The sequence below is a fragment of the Schistocerca gregaria genome, chromosome 9 (assembly GCF_023897955.1).
Source record: "Schistocerca gregaria isolate iqSchGreg1 chromosome 9, iqSchGreg1.2, whole genome shotgun sequence".
Taxonomy (NCBI): Eukaryota; Metazoa; Arthropoda; class Insecta; order Orthoptera; family Acrididae; genus Schistocerca; species Schistocerca gregaria.
Genome location: NC_064928.1, coordinates 74363980 through 74385540, shown reverse-complemented (window position 1 = coordinate 74385540; position 21561 = coordinate 74363980). Strand labels below are relative to the sequence as shown.

The window sequence follows — 21561 nt, the reverse complement described above, 5'->3', positions numbered from 1 at the left end:
GGTGATATATATATATATATAAAGAGAATTTAAATAAAAATAAATAAATCATCAAAATATCCACGGGTGTACTGCCGGTGTATAGTGTCCAACGGGCACAATATTTCGGAGATCAAACATGTCGCCATCATCAGGTGAACTGACGGACTGAGCTCCTGTGAACGCGCTGGCACGGAGATCCTTCCGCTATGGCTGCTCGGGGGGAACTGGGTTCGGTCGCGGCGGCGGCCGATTTAAATACCCTCCGCCCGCGGCGCGCTCCCTCCGCCGTCCGCGCCCCGCGCCACGGTAGCGCGGTGGAACAGATTGCGACGGCGTCTGAGATGACGTCGGTGTGATGGCTCTGTCCGCCGTGGTCGTCACAACTATGCGTTTGCTCGATTTACTCTTGATTAACCCAATCGCTGGTTCCCAAGCCTTGCTAAGATTATAGCCACAGCCACGGTTTATGAGGTCGTCATTGGTGCGAATTTCGGTGGCCTCTCTAACAACGCTGTCCCAGTATCTCGAAGTCTGTACCAGAATCCTCGTGCGGTCATACTCCATAGCGTGATTTTCCGACAAACAATGTTCAGCGACCGTCGACTTGCTCGGATACATCAGTCGAGTGTGCCTCTGGTTTTCACGGCATCGATCCTCGACGGTACGCATCGTCTGACCAATATACGACTTGCCACATTGACACGGAATCTGGTACACGCCTGCCTTCCTCAAACCGAGGTCATCTTTGACGCTCCCCACCAGTGCACGAGTTTTATTCGCAGGACAAAACACAGTTCCGACCCGGTGTTTCTTCAGAATGCGGGCGATTTTCCCCGACAGTGCGCCTGTGTATGGAATAAATGCAGTGCCTACCTCCTCCCTCGTGACTTCATCCATCTCAACAGGTTGTGCTGCCGTGGTTGGGCGGAGAGCACGTTGGATCTGTTACTCTGAGTACCCATTCTTTCGAAACACAGTTCTCAGATGTTCCAATTCCTGGGGTAGACTCTCTGTGTCAGAGATAGTGCGCGCCCTATGTACTAGAGTTTTAAGTACCCCATTCCTCTGTGAAGGGTGGTGGCAGCTGTCTGCGTGCAAATACAGATCAGTGTGTGTTGTCTTTCGATACACCCCATGACCTAGGGTGCCGTCAGCCATTCTCCTGACCAAGACGTCAAGGAAAGGTAATTTACCCTCCGTTTCAGTCTCCATAGTGAATTTGACGTTGGGGTGTATGGAGTTTAGATGTGTAAGGAAGTCAAGGAGTTTATCCATACCATGTGGCCAGATGACGAACGTGTCGTCCACGTAACGGAAAAAGCAAGTTGGTTTCCATTCGTATGACGACAGGGCTTCCTCCTCGAAGTTCTCCATGTACAAATTCGCTACCACCGGTGAGAGTGGCCTACCCATGGCGACTCCTTCCGTTTGTTCGTAGTATTCTCCATTAAAAAGAAAATACGTGGAAGTCAAGACATGCCTAAAAAGTTCAGTGGTATTCTCGTCAAACCTCTGACCAATCAACTCTAGCGGCTCTCGCAGGGGTACCCTCGTAAACAAGGAAACGACTTCAAAACTCACCATGATATCTGACTCATCCAACCTGAAGCTATCAAGGCGTTTAACAAAATCCACGGAATTACGGATGTGATGAGGGCATTTACCCACATAAGGACTTAATATTCCCGTCAGGTATTTGGCCAACAAATATGTAGGTGCCCTGATGTTGCTGACAATGGGGCGTAATGGTACCCCCTCTTTGTGAACCTTCGGGAGTCCATATAGTCTAGGCGGTACCGGACCTTGGGGTAACAATTTCTTAGCGTCACCCTCCGGTAAATCTGCGTCCTTGAGAAGAACCCTCGTCTTGTTCTCCACCTTCTTTGTAGGGTCAACGCTGATCTTCCGGTAGGAATCGTCATTTAGCAGGCTCTGCATCTTATCAGTGTAGTCCTTATGGGAGACAACAACTGTAGCATTGCCTTTGTCAGCCGGTAAGACAACAATTGCAGAGCTTTCCCTCAGATCACGAATGGCCGCCCTGTCTTTACTGCTGATATTTGACTCCATCAGCTTGGATTTTGTTAACGCACGACAAGTTTCACGACGTATTTCCTCGGCTGATTCTGGCGGAAGTCGAGCTGCAACCTGTTCAACAGCACTAACAATTTCTGCGACCGGAGTGAACTTGGGGGTGGGAGCGAAGTTGAGACCTTTCTGCAAAACCGAGACCGCATCATCACTCAACACCATGCCACTCAAATTGATGACAGTCTTGCACCGAACCTGCAGAGATGGTTTGTCAAGGAGACGTGAGAACTTAGCTGTTTGACGTCCCGTAGCCTTCTTATGGGCGGAATCAGCTGACACCCAGGTGACACCATCAATCCAATCCCAGGAAAAAGAAGTGAACTTAGTAGCCAGTTGCAAATGTAATTGGAGTAATTCGTGTGAGATAAACTCAAGGCTCCGGCGGGTGAACTGCACTCTCTCACGTACCAATGCGAGGCTGGCTCGTTTCTTGATTCACTTAGCTGCTGCAGAATCAATGTGATGCATAACCTTAGCAAAATTTGGAACAACATTCTCGGAACGACATCTCTTTAGAAAGGCAAGAGTACTTAGCAAACGACATCTACGGTGGCGCAACTTTTCAAATTTCTTCATGCTGCGATACATCTCCTCCCCGTAAAGGTGTATGATGTGATTCTTGATTTTCTCCCGGCGTATTTGATAATTAAAATATCCACGGGTGTACTGCCGGTCTATAGTGTCCAACGGACACAATATTTCGGCGATCAAACATGTCGCCATCATCAGGTGAACTGACGGACTGAGCTCCTGTGAACGCGCCTAGCTAGGTCGTAGCAAATGACGTAGCTGAAGGCTGTGCTAAACTGTCGTCTCTGCAAATGAGAGCGTATGTAGACAGTGAACCATCGCTAGCAAAGTCGACTGTACAACTGCGCCGAGTGCTAGGAAGTCTCTCTAGACCTGCCGCGTGGCGGCGCTCGGTCTGCTATCACTGGTAGTGGCGACACGCGTGTCCGACGTATACTAACGGACCGCGGCCGATTTAAAGGCTACCGCCTAGCAAGCGTGGTGTCTGGCGGTGACACCACATTTGTCATCTGCCTACTCGGAAAAGATGAACTTCAGAACTTCCACCAACATCTCAGTCAACAGCACAGCAAAATTCACTTTACCATGGAGATAGAAAAGAACGCGGTATTGCCGTTTCTCGACGTGGATGTTTACCGTAAGCCAGAGGGGAAGCTGGGACAGAGTTTATAGGAAGCCCAGCAACACGGAGAGGTACCTGCATGCATCCTCCCACCACCATCCTACCCCAAAGCAATCGGCCCTACAAACTTTAACTAAGACAGTGTGCAGGATTAGTGATGAACACAAACTGAAATGTGAACTACAGAGCCTCAGGTGCATTTTTGGAGGTAACGGCTGCGACACAAGGATGATACATAAAACTATGGCACCAAAGGAGGATGGCAAAAGGGAAATGAAAAACGAAGCACGGAACACCGTCCTGCTACCATGCGTACAAGGGTGTACTGAACGCCTGGGTAAAATTCTCCGTCTGGCATGTATTAAGCCGATTTTTCGTAGCAACAACAAAATGGAAGACGTTCTGGGCTCAACGAAAAATACAGTTCACAAGTTTTGTGTTACCGGAATTTATGAAATCGGAAGCGAGTGTGGACTATGGAGGTCAGACTCGGCATCCAATAAGTACAAGGTTAGCCGCATGGGATTAGCCAAGCGGTTTAAGGCGCTGCAGTCATGGACTGTGCGGCTGTTCCCGGCGGAGGTTCGAGTCCTCCTTCGGGCATGGGTGTGTGTGTTTGTCCTTAGGATAATTTAGGTTAAGTAGTGTGTTAGCTTAGGGACTCATGACCTTAGCAGTTAAGCCTCATAAGATTCCACACACATCTGAACATTGAACAAGTACAAGGTTATCTGAACAAGAGAGAATACAACAGATCAGCGGTGGCAGAACATCAGGAACAGTGCAGGATGAAGATCGCATTTCGAGAGGCCCGCATACTGGCAAAGCAGCCAAACGGCTGAGGAGGAAGACTAGACAGGCCATAGAAATATTTTGCAAAAACAGACATAACAGCAATCAGTGATTTTATAATGTTACTTAAAATCCGTCTTGAATGCAAATTTTTTTATTCATATTACCGGTTTCGATTAATTCAGAACCATCTTCAGATCTAATATATCAGTTACGCCGTGCAACTCCAGCAACTTTCACATGCTGCGTCACGCACCACGGAGTAACTGAAATATCATATCTGAAGATCGTTCTGAATGAACCGAAACCGGTCATATGAATAAAAAATTTGCATTCAAGACGGATTGTAAATAACGCCATACAAATAGTCAAGCGACCCGTTTTCCAGCGTCTTGGCTGCCAGCAGTGACAGCTCTGCTGAAGGACAGCTGTCGCGGAGCAACAGGCGCGCGGTAGGCCACTGCGGCCGCTGTGGCCAAGCGGTTCTAGGCTCTTCAGTCCGGAACCGCGCTTCTGCTACGGTCGCAGCTTCCAACCCTGCCTCGAGCAAGGATGTGTGTGATGTCGTTAGGTTAGTTAGGTTTAAGTAGTTCTAAGTTCTAGGGAACTGATGATCTCAGATGTTAAGTCCCATATTGCTCAGAGCCATTTGAACCATTTTGAACACAGACCGCTGACGCGGCCTAGCCGATACTAGGCAGTTAGCAAACAACGCTACGATGCAGTCGCCGATCAGTTACCCATTCGCCGATTTCCAGCAGTGGCAAGCCATAAGAGAAACTGCAATGGAAAACGTCTATTTCTGCCAATGAAAACACTCAACGCAAAGACCAATAAAATGAACCAATATGCTTCTACCTCACCTTCATATCCAGAGACAGCACTCCTCCATTGTATATAAGTAACCAAACAAGTGTTCACTCAGCAGTCAGTAGTACACCCTGAGGAAGGCATCTTGCAACAGTCGCAGAAGCATTGGAATTTTATAGTTGACGATGCGGCTTCAAACCCAGAATAATTTTATTAAAAAAATATGTGGTCCATGTCCGTCCCTACCTTTAATAGAGTAGTGTGAAAAAATTTGAAGTAAATCGGTCACAAACTTCTCGAGATTTCTAGTAACGATATTAAACACCTACTTGTCTTCAAATAGTGGTATGGATCTGTTTCAGCTCTGTAATTATTTTATTGCGTAAATATCAAAATTTGTCTACTAGTTTTATTGTCTCGTGTCATAATCGAACTACCTCAACTGCACCTGATTTAATTCAGCTACGCTCCATCACCCTTGTTTTACTTTTGTTGAGGCTCAGCTGCTCAACACATTGCCTGAATTAAGACACTGCTAACTAAAACAAAATTTCACATTGAAATGAGTGACGCAACGTGACCGCAGATCCGGTATTATCTTGTATACGGCTTATTAAATTTACCTACGTTTACCGAAACGCCTTTGTTTCTTTTTTTTCCCCGTGCCTATTTTCGCTATTAATGTGAAACACCAGTGTATTTACCTGTCCCTACTCAAAAGAAGCTTTCTGTTATGTATTATCTAATTGAACATGTTTTGTCATACTTCGTAAAGAAGTGACTCGTCTGTGTTTCAACCTAAGTTATAGAATAATGATATTGTCTGGATCAGTAGCTCCTGATGACTTTTGCCATGTTTTTGTTCATTAAATCTATTTTTAATCTGTCTTTATTAAAAAGCAAATCTAAGTGCTAGGCAGTTTTCATTTTCTTCAACATTTCTTCTATTGATCTTTCTGTTCATCACCACCACCATCACCCACGTCTTCCCGTATTATTCGGTGGGTTGGCGAGCCAGGCTTGGCCACCAGTTACTGTCCTCAGAATTCTTTCCCTCTTTAATGCTATCGCAGACATCACCTCTTCGCTCGATCTCAGATTTCAACATAATCGTTGTACCTGAGTCCTGATCGTCCTCTTGGAGTTTTGTCTCTGAGCTCTATATCATACATTAACCTCTTTAACAGTATTAGCATCCACACGTTGGACATATCCGTACCGTCTCACCTACTGCGAGGCTATTTTGTCTTAACAACTTCAGCCTATATCCAGTTTTCCTCGTCCGTGTTTTTCACACTGTTTATATATCAAAATTTGTCTACTAGTTTTATTGTCTCGTGTCGTAATCTAACTACCTCAACCTCACCTGATTTAATTCAGCTACGTTCCATCACCCCTGTTTTACTTTACTTTACTGAAGACCTGACCATGTGTTTTAGATACTTCTGTTCAAATGTTTATTTGATTTTGTTGGTCTTCTTTGCGGTATATTAAGATGCTTACATTATCAACAAAAAGCGTTATTTCTGCTTTAGCTGTGTAAGGTGAATCGTCATTCATTATAAGCAATATTACAAGTAATTCTCAATACCGAGCCCTGTGGAACACAGTAGTTACTGCACATTGAGAAGCATTTTCTTTTGCAACTTGCTTTACGCTCGTGCTCCATTGCTTTTTTTTCCTGAAATATGATGCATCACATCTTCTCCAGAAGTGAATTAACTATGTTTGAACTTGCAAGTAGAGGCCACGGCGTTCAGATTACGGCCTTACGTTTAGTTATCCATCGGGATAACATGATGTGCAAGTAGTAGGCCGTACTACATAGCTACTTCGAGAAGTTCGGAAGATAATTTCACGCCTAATCATCGATGTGTGACGACACGGTGCACAGGTTGACGGTGGTCTTGTGGTTGGCACTCATAACTCCGTAATTGGTTGATCGCTCAATCGATTCCCACTTTTTCTTAATTTACTTTTTTTCCTCGCCAGTCATATTATTACTTACATATTACATTTGGAAGGTAATATGATGGAAAAACATGTGTATTTGTATGAGGCTTTTTTGAATGTCCAATATCTTTTCGCTGGTTACTAATTTTTATTATTATATCAAATATCTACCACTGCATCCACATAGATACTTCGCAGCTGGGCACCCTGTACCACCACCTGTCATTTCCTTTCCTGTTCCCCTCGCAAACAGACCGAGAGGAAAACGACTGTCTATACGCCTCCGTATGAGTCCTTACTTCTCGTACCTTATCTTCGTGGTCGTTACGTGCGGCGTATGTTGGCGGCAGTAGAATCGTTAGGCAGTCAGATCCAAATGCCGGTTCTGTAACGTTGCTCAGCCGTGTTCGACTAAACGAACGTCACGTTGCCTCCACGGATTCCTATTTGAGTTCCCGAAGGATCTCCGCAACACTTACGTCCTGTTCGAATCTACCGGTTACAAATGCAGCAGCCCGCGACTGATTTGTTTCGAAATCTTCTTCAATCCGATCTGGTACAGATCCCAAACACTCGAGGAGTACCCAAGAATAGGTCGTACCAGCGTCCTATACAGGTGAACAAGTCTTCCCTAAAATTCTCCCAGTAAACCGAAGTCAACAATTCTCCTTTCCTACCACAGTTCTCACATGCTTGTTCCATTTCATATCGCTTTGCAATGTTGCGCCCAGATATTTAAACGACCTGCATGTCTCAAGCAGGACACTATTACTCTATGCGAGCATTACGGGTTTATTCTTCCTACTCATCGGCACTAATTTACATTTTTCCACATTTGCAGCAAGCTGCCGTTCATTACACCGACTGGAATTTTGTCTAAATCACCTTCATCTACCTACAGTCACTCAACTTCGATACCTCACCGCACACCACGGCATCACCAGAAAACAACCGCATATTGTTGCCCACTCTGTCCACCAAATCATTCATGTATGTACAGAACAACAGCTATCCCATCACACTTGCCTGCGGCACTTCTGACGATACCATTGTCTCTGATGAACAGTCACCGTCGAGGACGACATACTAGGTTCTGTTAGTTAAGAAGTCTTCAAGAAACATTTCTGCGAACATATTCTATATGCTCGTACCTACAGTGGGCCGTCGCGTCAAATTCTTTTCGGAAATCCACAATGGAGAGCCAAAGAGACTGGTACACCTGCTTAATATTGCGTGCGGCCGAAGTGCCCCAACACGACGAGGCATGGACTCGACTATTGTCTGAAGAAGTGCTGGAGGGAACTGACACCGTGAATCCTCCAGGGTTGTCTGTGGCTCCAAGCACTATGGGACTTAATATCTAAGGTCATCAGTCCCCTAGAACTACTTAAACCTAAGTTACCAAAGGACATCACACACATCCTTGCCCCAGGCCGGATTCGAACCTGCGACAGTAGCAGCAGCTCGGTTTCGGACTGAAGCGCCTAGAACAGCTCCGCCACGGCGGCCGGCCAGATCTCTCTGTAAATCCGTAAGAGTACGAGAGGCAGAATATCTCTTCTGAACACTACCTTGCAACGCATCCCAAATATGCTCAATAAAGTTCATGTATGGGAAGTTTGATCGCCAGCAGAAGTGTTTAAACTCAGAAGTGTGTTTCTGGACCCAGTCTGTAGCAGTTCTGGACGTGTGAGGTGTCGCACTTTACTGCAGGAATTCCACAAGTCCATCGGAATGCACAACCGACATGAATGGATGCAGGTGATCAGACAGGATTCTTACGTACGTGTCACCTGTTAGTCGTATCTAGACGTAGCCCTAACTACAACTGCACACGCCCCATATCATTACACACCTCCCACCAGCCTGAACAGTCCCCTGCTGACATGCATTGTCCGTGGATTCATGACGTTGTCTCCATACCCGTACACGTCCATCCACTCGATACAATTTGAAACGAGACTCATCCAACCAGGCAACCTGTTTCCAGTCATCACCAGTCCGAAATCGGTGTTGACGGGCACAGGAGGGGCATAAAGCTTTGTCGTGCGCTCATTAAGAGTACACGAGTGGGCGTTTTTCTCAGAGAGCCCATATCGATGATGTTTCGTTCAATGGTTCGCAGGCTGACACTTGGTGGCCCAGCATTAAAAGTGGGAGCAATTTGCGGAAGGGTTATACTTCTGTCAGTTCAACGATTCTCTTCAGCCGTCGTTGGTTCCGTTCTTGCAGGATCTTTTTCCGGCCGCAGCGACGTCCGACATTTCATGTCTTACCGGATTCCTGATATTCACGGTACACTCGTGAAATGGTCGTACGAGAAAATCCCCACCTCATCGCTACCTCGGAGATGCTGTGTCCCGTCGCTAGTGTGCCAACTATAACACCACGTTCAAACTCACTTAAATCTTGCCATTGTGGCAGCAGTAACCGATCTAACAACTGCGCCAGACAGTTGCTGTCTTATATAGCCGTTGCCAACCGTAGCGCCATATTCTGCCTGTTTCCATATCTCTATATTTGAATAGGCATACCTGTACCAGTTTCTTTCAGTGAAGGAACATGGAATTTGCCTCTTTTCCTTCACCAGTAGTTGGCAGTATGTCATGTGAGGAAAGGGCAAGGTACTTTTCGGACGAGCGGTGCTTTCTAAAGCCATGATGATTCGTGGATACAAGCTTCTCAGTCTCAAATTTTATTGTATTCCAACTGAGAGTATGTTCAAGGCCTCTGCAGAAAAGCGAAGTCACGGATACTGGCTGTAATTATCTGACTTATATATCTATAGGCAAGTTAAAAATTCAGACTTCTTCATATTTGACTGACAATGAACGAGAAAGTGATTGTCGTGTAGAAGGTTCAAATGGCTCTGAGCACTATGGGACTTAGCATCTGATGTCATCAGTCCCCTAGAACTTAGAACTACTTAAACCTAACTAACCTAAGGACATCACACACATCCATGACCGAGGCAGGATTCGAACCTGCGACCGTAACAGTCGCGCGGTTCCAGACTGAAGGGCCAAGAACCGCTCGGCCATACCGGCCGGCCTCGTGTAGAAGCTACTAAAATACATTCACCTGTACATCGCCATTTTTCTGCGCCAAAATTTACAAAAAATGTTACTTTACGCACGATTTGCATGTAGAGCGTCGGAAGAAAGAGTCGTTTCAAAGTGTCAGGAAACTTCGTTTTTCTTTAGAACCTCTTTAGATTCCTTGCTCATGAGGGAAAATTGGATTCATTACATGAAGTAGATTGTGTTTTAGTTCGTATTTTCCGAGTCTTTTTGGAAAATACCAGCCTGCTTATTGTTGTGTCGAAAGCACATCCAACGATTAGTCGTACATTACCCTCATTTTATTGCATATTGTAACTCACTGTATTATTGACTAAAGTTATATACCTCTATTTATCGATGTTTGACTTGGGCTTTCCAAGCCAGTACATCGTCCTTGAAACCTAAATTCGCAGATCGAAGCGTCCAGGTGCAAACCAGTTCTCGGTACCTTTCCCGAATGAAGGTACAAAGGATCTTGGAAGTAGCGACAGGCATACATTTACAGGAGAACTTAATGCGTCTGGTCGTTTACTTGTCGACAGTTATAATATTTGTTGTGAACATGAAAATTTTCAAAGAACCCAACAAAATTGGAAATTCAGTAAAATTTCGTGTAAATACACGTGTCTTTTCATCATATTACGTTTCATATGTAATGTCTATGAAATAATAATACCAGTGTTCAAATAATAAAAATTATAAATTTAAAAAAGTCAGCCGAGCTAGATCCTGAACTCATATGTAAAACTTCTCTTGAGATTTTGTCGAAATTGTATAAGTCATACATCTTACTACTTACATTATGTTGTTCCAGTTGACTAGTAAAAGTGTGCAATGTTTGAAGTAAATTACTATGGTTAGAACTGCAATAGCAGCAACTGTTTATTTACAGCTCTTACAAAATAAATACTTGTTTCAAAGTTTTACTGACCTTGAAAGTAGTCACCAGCATTATGTATAACCCGTTGCCAGCGATGTGGAGGTCGTAGAATTCTCTTAGCAGTGCCAGTTGTGTTGACAGTTCGAGCGGCCCAGTCTATTGACGAATTTGTAGCAGTTCTGAAGCGAATGCCGTGTTGTGTTTCCTTCAGTTCAGAAATCGAGCTGAACTCACGAGGGCTTAAGTCAGGGCAGTAGGTGGTGTAGCACTTAGGAGCCCCATCAGTCAAGCAAATCAGTAAGAGCTTGCACTGCGTGTGCTTGAGCATTGTCCTGCAAAATGATGATCAGGTCCTGCAGAAAGTGTCCTCACTTATGTCTCTAATCTGATCGTAGGTTGTGTTCCTAAAATGAACAGCAAAGCTGTTACTGATTTGTTTGACTTATGGGGCTGCTAAGTGCTGTACCACCTACTGCACTCCCCTGAATTAAGCCCAACTCGATTGCTGGTGACTACGTTGAAGGTTAGTAAAACTTTGAGAAGCGTATTTATTTTGTAGGAGCTGTAAATAAATAGTTGCCACTATTACAGTTCCAAGTCTCGTACCTTACCAGAAAAAAACTATTTGATTTATTGTTCTTATTGCTGCTACACCTCTATAGGGACTGATCTAACATTTGCCTCATCATCAAAGAGCGTAATTTTTGCTCCATTAGTGTAAGATGAATGGTCATTCAAACACATAGTATAGGAGTGGTGCAAAAATAAATATTTTTTTCCTTACAAGCTGAAGTTTTATGGTGAAAACTGACTGAGGTACCTAACATGGTCATTTGGATCCCAGGCGTTAAAAATATAGTGAACTAGCTGGTCATTGTGCCTTTTCCCGAAAGGTAATCTTACGTATCTCGTGATGTGGTAGCCGCGACGTTGGATCCCGGGGCCTTGGACCGGCTGCGCTTAGTTGGACTGGCTCCAGCTGCGCTACTGCGCCCTGCTGACTGGGACTTCTGTTGTGTGTTGCAGCGGACAGCAGCTTCCTGCTGGCCAACGCGCAGATAGTGGACTTCCCCATCGTCTACTGCAACGAGTCCTTCTGCAAGATCTCGGGCTACAACCGCGCCGAGGTGAGCCACCACTGCCTTCACACCTAACTGTAGCTGCAGCAGGCACCCAGGTGTGCTTGTTTCTAGTTTACTAAGCTTAGATAATTCCCTGTGTGTACTCACTGTCCCGTAAATTAAAAAATTCTTCAGCGAACCTAAGTGTGGAACCAGCAGGGGCTCGAACCTGGACCACAGGCAGCAGACTGTGTGTTTCAGTCTACATCTACAGTTCGACTCTGATTTGCAATGTGGAGGCTACATAGAAAGCGACCGCGTGTTAGCGTTTCTCCCCCTTTTAGTTATACAAGGAGCGCAGGAAGAACGCCGGTTAAATGTTTCTCTGCACCAGTAATAGAAGACTCGAAATGGGAAACGCTGAACGTGATTTTGTTCCTGTAAATCACTGAATGTGCCTGGGCTAACAACTTGAGATAAGTCGGAATTACCAGAGGATCCTCTTTGTACTTCAAAAAACATTCTAACAAGGACCGTGGGGTCCGGGATTTGTCCGACATTTTGTGTGGTGATGTAGGACCCCTAACACCTCACGTGGTCAAAATATTAGGACGCACTACTCGGAAAATCCCGATAAAAATCGATCGAAAGTTTCTTAGGTGCCTTATTAGTATAAAATGTTAGTTCACTGCCGAGCCGCCATCTGGCCTATATGGTTAGCGGTCGGACACTTACGCCAGAGGTCTCGGGTTCGGTTCCTCCTCCGGCACTTTTTTTTTCTTCTGTTGCTTGCAAAATTGCAGCGCATTGTTACAGGAGAATCGTGAAATTAATTCCCGGGAAGACTGTATAAAAATGCATTCCATAATTCATCATCAGTTATCGTCACCAATATTCCGAGACATGATTCAGTATGCCTGGTTTGCCTAAAAATTATCAGAAATTCAAAACATGGGGCATATTTTTGCACAGATTTATTGCAAAAGGCCTGTGATTGTAAAAAAATCCGCTTTTATATGTTGCGCAAGATGTAGCAAAAATTATTGCTTTGTTTGTTTTTACGATGATTACCACTACGGTTCTTGTTCATAATTCTGATATGTATAAAAATTGAATGTTTCCCAATCGAATTTGTTATTCTGATTAAAAACCCAATGATTCTCCTTATATATTTTACAATGAAAAATGGAAAACCCACCGCCATAAATTGTGTTGTTGGACAAAAAGAAAATTATTTTTATTCAATAATGTAACTAATTTGTTAAAGATAATGTAGGTTTGGGAAACTTTCTGAATAATTGGTGGAATAACAAAAGAAAATGAAACAGAGGAAAGAACGTGCCAGAGGAGGAATAGAACTCCAGACCTCTGGCGTAAGAGTCGGAGCCCTAAACATCTAGGCCACACGGCGGCTCGGCAATGGACTAACATTTTATACTCATAAGGCACCTAACAAACTTTGGATCGATTTTTCCCGGGATTTTCCGGGTAGTGAGTCCTAATACTTTAACCACGTGGGTTATTAGGGGTCCTCTTTCACCACACAAAATTTCGGACAAATCCCCCACCCCACGATCGTGCCGCCTCCTTGTATGACAATAAAAGACATACCACGAAGGCATAATCCGAATAGTACGGAAATCGATAGATGCAATGTACATGCACAGATAAACAAATATTACAATTTCAGTAAAGTCGCATTACTTATTAAATAGAAAGAGCTCCTCAAATTGGGCAAGTCAATAACGCGTTGGTCCACCTCTGGCCGCTACGCAAGCAATTAATTTGCTTCTCACTGATACAGTTGCTGGATGTTCTCCTGAGAGATACCGCGCCAAATTCTGCCCAGCTGGCGCATTAGGTCGTCAAAATCCAAAATCCTGCCCATAATGCTCCAAATGCCGTGAGATAGGGAGAAATCCAGCGAGCCGAGCTGTTCTAGGCGCTACAGTCTGGAACAGCGCGACCGCTACGGTCGCAGGTTCGAAGCCTGCCTCCAGCATGGATGTGTGTGATGTCCTTAGGTTAGTTAGGTTTAACTAGTTCTAAGTTCCAGGGGACTAATGACCTCAGAAGTTGAGTCCCATAGTGCTCAGAGCCATTTGAGCAAGTAGTAGAAACACTCTCTGTGTGCGGACGGGCATTATCTTGCTTGCATGACGGACAGAAAAGGCATATCGCCAACGTACCGTTGTGTCTGTGTTCGTGGTGTCTGGAGACACGTCTTCGGCCTCAAATTTCATTGCCTGGAGAAGAACTGTTTTCAGTGATGAGTCCCGCTTCGAACTGAGCCCTGATGGTCAGCGAAGGCGTACCTGAAGGCGCCCTGAACAGTGGTGGGGTACCAAGCTGCCTGTCGACCGCCACATGGCTCCACAACCAGGAGTGATGGTCTGTGGCGACATTTCTTTTCATAGCAGGATCTCTTCCGAGGTTCTCTTACAGCACAGTGGTACGTCGACGACATGCTATGCCCAGTTTTGTAGCCCTTTCAATCACCACGGTACTTTCAGGAGCTAACGCTCCAGTTGGGCAGAATTTGGCACAATATCCCTCAAGACGACACTCAACAAGTGTATCAATCAGTCACAAGCCGTATAGCTGGTGGTAAAAGAGCCAGAGGTGAAGCAACGCGTTATTGACCTGCTCACACATTTCTCTTTGGTGGGACATCAAACCGTTATTCATCATCAGTGATAAAATTCCCTACAGTTGTCAAAACCTTTTATTCCCAAAAAAGAAAGCTCAACCTGGTTGCAGCACATATGTCCCATCTTTAGGTGCATATTGAAATGTGAGTTCACGAAGGGTTTGTGAATCTCTCTTGTATAAATCATCCACTTTTTCTGAAATAGTAATCATTTATTTGTATGTACTTTCACATCGGATTTACTCGTTTCTGTTCCATTCGTATAATTCCTTTGTGTTAAGTCTGTGTTTTTGCCTTAGTGTACCTCCACCATACTTAGATGTAAGTTCCTTTCTTCGTGGCATGAGGAACATTCATTCTACCTAGCGTCTCTGACCGCAGTGGTATACGCATACTAATGTATTTCTCGATCGCTTTCGTAAAAACAGCAGTATATTTGACTAGACTTCGGTTATTTTCGACGTGAATCTTCTGCGTCCAGTGCTTTGTGGCGAAAAGAGAGCCAAGATTACAAACATAAAACAGAACTCTAAAGTAAAAGTTAAAAGAAACCAGTATGTCACAAACAAAGCAACTGCTTTTGCCCAAAGAGAAAAAAAAACGACAGTGTGATGTAAGCTGATATCGTGAGAATTTAACTCCACATTGTGGACGTTAAGGAAATAAAACGAAATCTCATGAATTTATTGGGTTCAGAGTACATGATTTTCCAATCCTAGGAAATATCGTGGCCCTTTAGTGAGCAAAAAATGAAGTACAGCAAACTTCTCGTATTCCACGTTCCGTCTGGTAGTATTCTGTCTGTTAGGCTCATCCCGCTTCGCCGAATGGGGAACTAATGCAGAATGTTTTGCAAATGGAGAGATCAGCGTGTAACTTTTTACATTGCGGATCACTTATTCTGTCATAGTGTGGGTAGAAAATTATGAATCAGGAACAGTTCTACCACAGTGCAGGAACTGTCAGAGGCTCGGATGATTCAGACATTACTGTCTCATGCCGGCAGAGTGCAGGAAGTGTGGGGACTACCGCCACACGTGACTACACATGCTGCGGACCGACGAGAAAGCAAAATGTGTATTCTGCCTAGGCGATCCCACTGTACCTTTCAGAAAATGTCCCTGTCACCAACGGTCCCTGGAACGACAAAGTTAAAAGCCCACATAAACGGCAAGAGAAACTCAACAAGACGCGAACATCGAAACTATCACAGCGAAAGCAAGCTGAGAACTGCAACGACTGCAATCCACACCCACTGTGACAACTGACTCGGAAAACTCACAAACCATTGCAAAAGGACGAAGCAATATTTATGCGTACGGTTTAACTGGTAGAGCTATAAACAAAGAACCAGTGCAGCGTCAGGATCCAAAGGCATTAAAGGAGACACTGGAGCTAGTAACTTCACTTTTCCCACCAGAGATTCTGAATACACGTTTAGCAAAAAATTTATATATATATATATATATATATAAATGAACATGTGAAATTATATACAGTACACAAGTTTTAAAACGGCTCAGACTACACTGGGCTCTATCCAGCGGAGTGCCTCGTGGGATGCTTGATGGAGCTTCTCGATGCTACCAGGGAAGCGTCTGATTGGACAGTCATTCACAATGTGGCTCATTGTTTGTGTGTGACCACAGTCACACTCACTGCCACTTGAAAATCCCCACTTGTGCATGTTGTATTTGCACCTACCCTCTTCTGTAAGATATCTGTTTTACTGCACCCACAACTCCCTTGGTTGGTGGAAGCCTGGAACTGGAACTTTTGGGTTGTCTACAAGTTCGCGGTTTCGGGTTCTTGTAGCTTGCCACTCACGTTTCCACTCTGCGCCCAGGTCGAATCCTGTGGATAGCATTTGGACTCCCATTTCATAAGCTGGTCTTCTAGATTGGAGGCGTTTCCTGGGCAGTGATAGCAAATCGTCATGAAGAGGGGTCGAGTTGTTTTCAGAAACTTGCTGACTGAGGCTGTAAAGAGCAGCCTTTCGACGGAGGTCTGGCGGACAGATGTTTGAAAGCACTGGTAGCCAGCAAGTAAGTGTAGACCGGACTGTACCACCAATTACTCTCTTAACTGAGTTCAGTTCGGCGTCTACTTTCACTACGTGGGCGCTTCAGAGCCAAACTGGTGCACAGTATTCTGCTGCAGAGTATGCCAGTGCATAGGATGCTCCTCGGAGTATTGATGTGGTTGCTCCCCATGTACTACCTACCAGCTTTCTCACAAGGTTCACTCGTGTTTGTGTCTTCCTGGCCAAGTTGAAGAGGTGTTTCTTGTATATCAAAGTTCTGTTCAGAGTGACTCCCAGGTATTTTGGGCTTCCGTTGTATCTGACTGTACCAAGAGGACCGAACTGTGGACTGATATTTGCTGAAAGGCGATTACACAGGTGGAACAGGCTTACCTAGGTTTTAGAAACATTTGGTCTCAGTCGCCATGTCTCAAAATATTCATATAGTAAGGCTGTTCATTAGGTGTTCTTCACATTTAGAAAGGTATCCACTCTGATATGAAATGGTCACGTCATCTGCATATTGAAATTTTCGTCCGGTCAGCTGTGCAGAGGTTGAATAACACTGGAGCAAGAACAGAGCCCTGAGGTAATCCGTCATTAAGCACATAACATCTGCTTTCCTCTTCTCCTTAATGTACTTTAAATACAGGGTCAGATCGCACTGGGGGAATGTGTAGCCCGTAGGAGATGAGAATGGGGCGATGTTGGCTTCTGGAAAAGTGATGCAGGACCTTCCTGATGATAGTTCCGCTGCTACTCTCCGAAGTGTCCATAGTTGACAGGCGGAGGTCAGGTGTGCTCTCTGTAGCACATCACCTGAATGTGCCTTTTCCCTTTGCATCATAGTGGAACTTTAAGTTGTTTACTTCCATCCATTCTGCCAGACCTCTACAATTTTCATCCTCTTCGGCATAGCCCCACTCATAACTATGGCTGTTAAAATCGCCTTCACATATTACAGGATGTTCTAGCACTGGGAATTGTTTGCGCCAAGTGCTATTCGGTGGTTTGTAGATATTTCCTATTTTTATATTTCCGATCTGAATCACAGCGCCGGCCGGTGTGGCCGAGCGGTTCTAGGCGCTTCAGTCGGAACCGCGATACCGCTACGGTCGCAGGTTCGAATCCTGCCTCGAGCATTGATGTGTGTGCTGTCCTTAGGTTAGTTAGGTTTAAGGACTACGTTTTAGGGGACTGATGACCTCGATTTTTTTTTTTTTTTTTTTTTTTAATCAGCGCTGCCATCGCGTTTTCTTTGTCTGATTTCTCCTCGAGAATAACTAAGACTTCCTTTAAGTTGTTGCGGACAAAGCTGGCAAATCCATATTGAGGGTGGTTAATTCGGGACTAATTTATGGGCTGGGATGCGCCCTCGCCTCCAGAGCGTTGTCATCTTCAATATGAGTCTCTTACAAAAAAAAAAAAGGCTGTGAGCACTATGGGACTCAACTGCTGTGGTCATCACTCCCCCAGAACTTAGAACTACTTAAACCTAAGTAACCTAAGGACATCACACACATCCATGCCCGAGGCAGGATTCGAACCTGCGACCATAGCAGTCGCACGGTTCCGGACTGCGCGCCTAAAACCGCGAGACCACCGCGGCCGGCTGAGTCTCTACCAGCGCTAAGACGTCCGCCCTTATTCTCTCTCTCAAAATAATATTTCCCCTTCATTTCTGGACAGTCCCTTAACATTCAGTTGACATATTCTGATCACGTTTCCAGGTAGGCTCTGAACAATACCGTTTGTATAGTATTTCATATTGTTGTTAATTTCGTAATCGCTGTTGGGATTATCTTTAAATAGCCTTCTTCGTGACTTATCCTTATTGGAAAGGACCAATTAGTTGCTCAGGCAGCACCGGTGGTGATCAAGGAACATGAAGATGCATTCGAAGGCGATAAAGGTAACAGCTCACGTGGAGGTCTCTCGCTTGCTCAGAAGTTAACAATTGAAAAAGCTAAAAAGATCGCGATGTTACAAGGGAAACTCACCATCAAAAACCCCTCCGTTTTAGTGGTATGGGGGCCCAGCTGACAGCCCGTCGAAAACGGAACACAGATCAACGATAAAAACAGGAAGAAGCTGAACTGAACTGTGGAAGAAAAGCAAAACAGAAATAGTGGACGGTCCAGTCAGAAGAAGTGCGACGTATAAATTTGTGCATGACTGATGGCGTCGTGGTTTAGTGCTTACGGTTTTCGACTGTAAGGCAGACGACCCGTGTTCGAAGCTCCACACCCCAATTTTTTATTTATTTACCTTTTTCGCTGTTCTCTCTTTTCAAATTTGTGTCTGTGACGTAATGTAATGTCCGTCTGCAACAGTGAGGAGCAAGGAAGTACCTAAAATGAAAGCTGACTCTATACCACTGCTCTGTTAGCGTCGGCCGCGGTGGTTTCGTGGTTCTAGGCGCGCAGTCCGGAACCGTGCGACTGCTACCGTCGCAGGTTCGAATCCTTTTTTTTTTTTTTTTTTTTTTTTTTTTTTTTTTTTTTTTTTTTTTTTTTTTTTTTTGCTATGTTAGCAGCCGAAAGGAAGTGGCTTTTGAATGGGAACCGCAAACGTTTGATGACAAGATGACAAGGTGACAAGTCAACCGAATCTTCCACCAAAAAACGCGTCTTGTGCCTCATAGAAGGCATTAGTCACAGTAGTTGTGTTATATGACAAGAATCTCTTATGCGCTCACCTAACTGATATGCATGGTGAGTGAGTTAAGATATGCCTCCTACCCAGAGCTTCAAGTTGAGCTGGTAAAATTCACAGTCTGAGAACAGTACATTTGAATAGAGCGAGAAGCAATAAGATACCATCTGATGCTGAAATGAAAAAACAGCAAGAGGCTCATTTGTTGAATCCACTACATCGGTTCCTGGATATGGCCTGATTCTTGTGAAAGTGCAAGACAACAGGTCTGTCACCCTTCTGGGCATCTTTTCGGATACATATCCAGAAAGCCAGGTTGCAAGATATGACAAAAAAAAAAAAAAACAGAGAAACATTTCCAAATACAATGCCCAAAGATTGTGAAGGAATACAACAAGTTTATGGGAGGTGTTGACATTATTGACTCCTTATTAGCTCTGTACAGAACGAAAATCAGGTCAAAGAAATATTACGTGAGACTGTTCTTCCATTTACTGGACATGAGTTGTGTTGTTGCTTGGCTACTTTACAAGAGAGCCTGTCATGAAAATAGTATTGAAGAGAAAACCCAGATGGCTTTGTTTGATTTCAAGCTTGATATTGCTGAATCCTTATGCTGGTCAGGAAAACCATCCAAGAGACAATCGCTGGATAGCTCACTACGCAGTGGCACCAAAAAGAGAAGGCAGCCAAATACAGCAAATGCTGACATCAGGAAGGACACAATCAATCACTGGCCTAACTACTGTGAAAAATCTGCCAGATGTAAATATTACAAATGTCAAAAATTAACAAAGGTAATGTGTACCAAATGTAACACCTATTTGTGTTTTGTAACAGGTAGAAATTGTTTCTACCATTTTCACAATGTATAAATTCTGGAAATATGTAACTGCATAGTAGTGATATTTTGCTAACTGATGTATATCCAACTTTTATAATGTTTTTTATTTTCGTTTTTTAAATAAAATTTCCTTTAAAGTCTTAATTTGTTGATGTATCATAAATTTTGAACTCTGTTCTCCAAAAATGTAGTACCTTATACGAACTAATATGTACGTACTCATTACATCCGTATTTGCGCAGTGCATATTTGAACATACAGAGTGATATTTTCCAAAATATATATACTAGAAAGATTCTTATCATCTATTTTTCATTCATGGGCACTATGAAGTATAATTCCAAAGTTGTTACTGGAAAATTCTTAGTTTTACTGTACTTGTGCAATAGAGGGTTAAGTGCTCGTAGGAACGTAAAGGGGATCACTCCCACGGAAATGGTGAAAACATAATACACAGATGGAAAATTTTTGCATCACCTCGGTTACGAGAGTTCCGGAACCTGTACTGAAAATTGGAATAAACGTAAACATCATTCCCGCCCTTTTAACTGCTCATGAAAACCACACATTGCATGTTGTACCACCGTACAGCGAGACCCTCAGAGGTGGTGGTCCAGATGGCTGTACACACCGGTACCTCTAACAGCCAGTAGCACGTCCTTTTGCATTGATGCATGCCTGTATTCGTCGTGTCATACTATCCACAAGTTCATCAAGGTACTGTCGGTCCAGATTGTCCCACTCCTCAAAGGTGATTCGGCGTAGATCCCTCAGAGTGGTTGGTGGGTCACGTCGTCTATAAATACCACTTTTCAGACTATCCCAGGCATGTTCGATGTCGTTCATATCTGGAGAACATGCTGGCCACTCTAGTCGAGCGATGTTATCCTGAAAGAAGCCATTCACAAGAACGTGAATTATCGTCCATGAAGACGAATGCCTCGCCATTATGCTGCCGATATGGTTGCACCATCTGTCGGAGGATGGCATTCACGTATCGTACAGCCGTTACGGCGCCTTCCATGACCACCAGTGGCGTACGTCGGCCCCACGTAACGCCACCCCAAAACAGCAGGGAACCTCCACCTTGCTGCACTCGGTGGACAGTGTGTCTAAGGCGTGACCGGGTTGTCTCCAAACACGTCTCCGACGATTGTCTGGTTGGAGGCATATGCAACACTCATCGGTGAAAACGTGATGCCAATCCTGAGCGGTCCATTCGGCATGTTGTTGGGTACCGCACTGCTTGGTGTCGTGGTTGCAAAGATGGACCTCGCCATGGACGTCGGGAGTCAAGTTGTGCATCACGCAGCCAATTGCGCACAGTTTGAGTCGTAACACGGCGTTGTGTGGCTTCTCGCAAATCATTATTGAACATAGTGGCGTTGCTGTCAGGGTTCCTCCGAGAAACATTGCGTAGGTAGCGGTCATCCACTGGAGTAGTAGCCCTTAGTCGGCCTCAGCGAGGCACGTCATCTACAGTTCGAGTCACTCTGTATCTCCTCCATGCCCGAACAACATCGCTTTGGTGCACTCCGAGACGCCTGGACACTTCCCTTGTTGCGAGCCCTTCCTGGCCCAAAGTAACAATGAGAACGCGATGGA

At 44.6% G+C, this 21561-nt stretch overlaps 1 protein-coding gene across 1 annotated transcript in view; it reads left to right on the top strand.

The window, feature by feature from the left end:
• LOC126292291 (potassium voltage-gated channel protein eag) overlaps positions 1–21561 on the top strand; it is a 1528023-nt gene that overhangs the window by 639814 nt on the left and 866648 nt on the right. The window contains exon 4 of the mRNA XM_049986211.1: positions 11750–11850. Coding sequence (XP_049842168.1) covers positions 11750–11850 — 101 coding nt within the window. The remainder of the gene's footprint in view (positions 1–11749; positions 11851–21561) is intronic.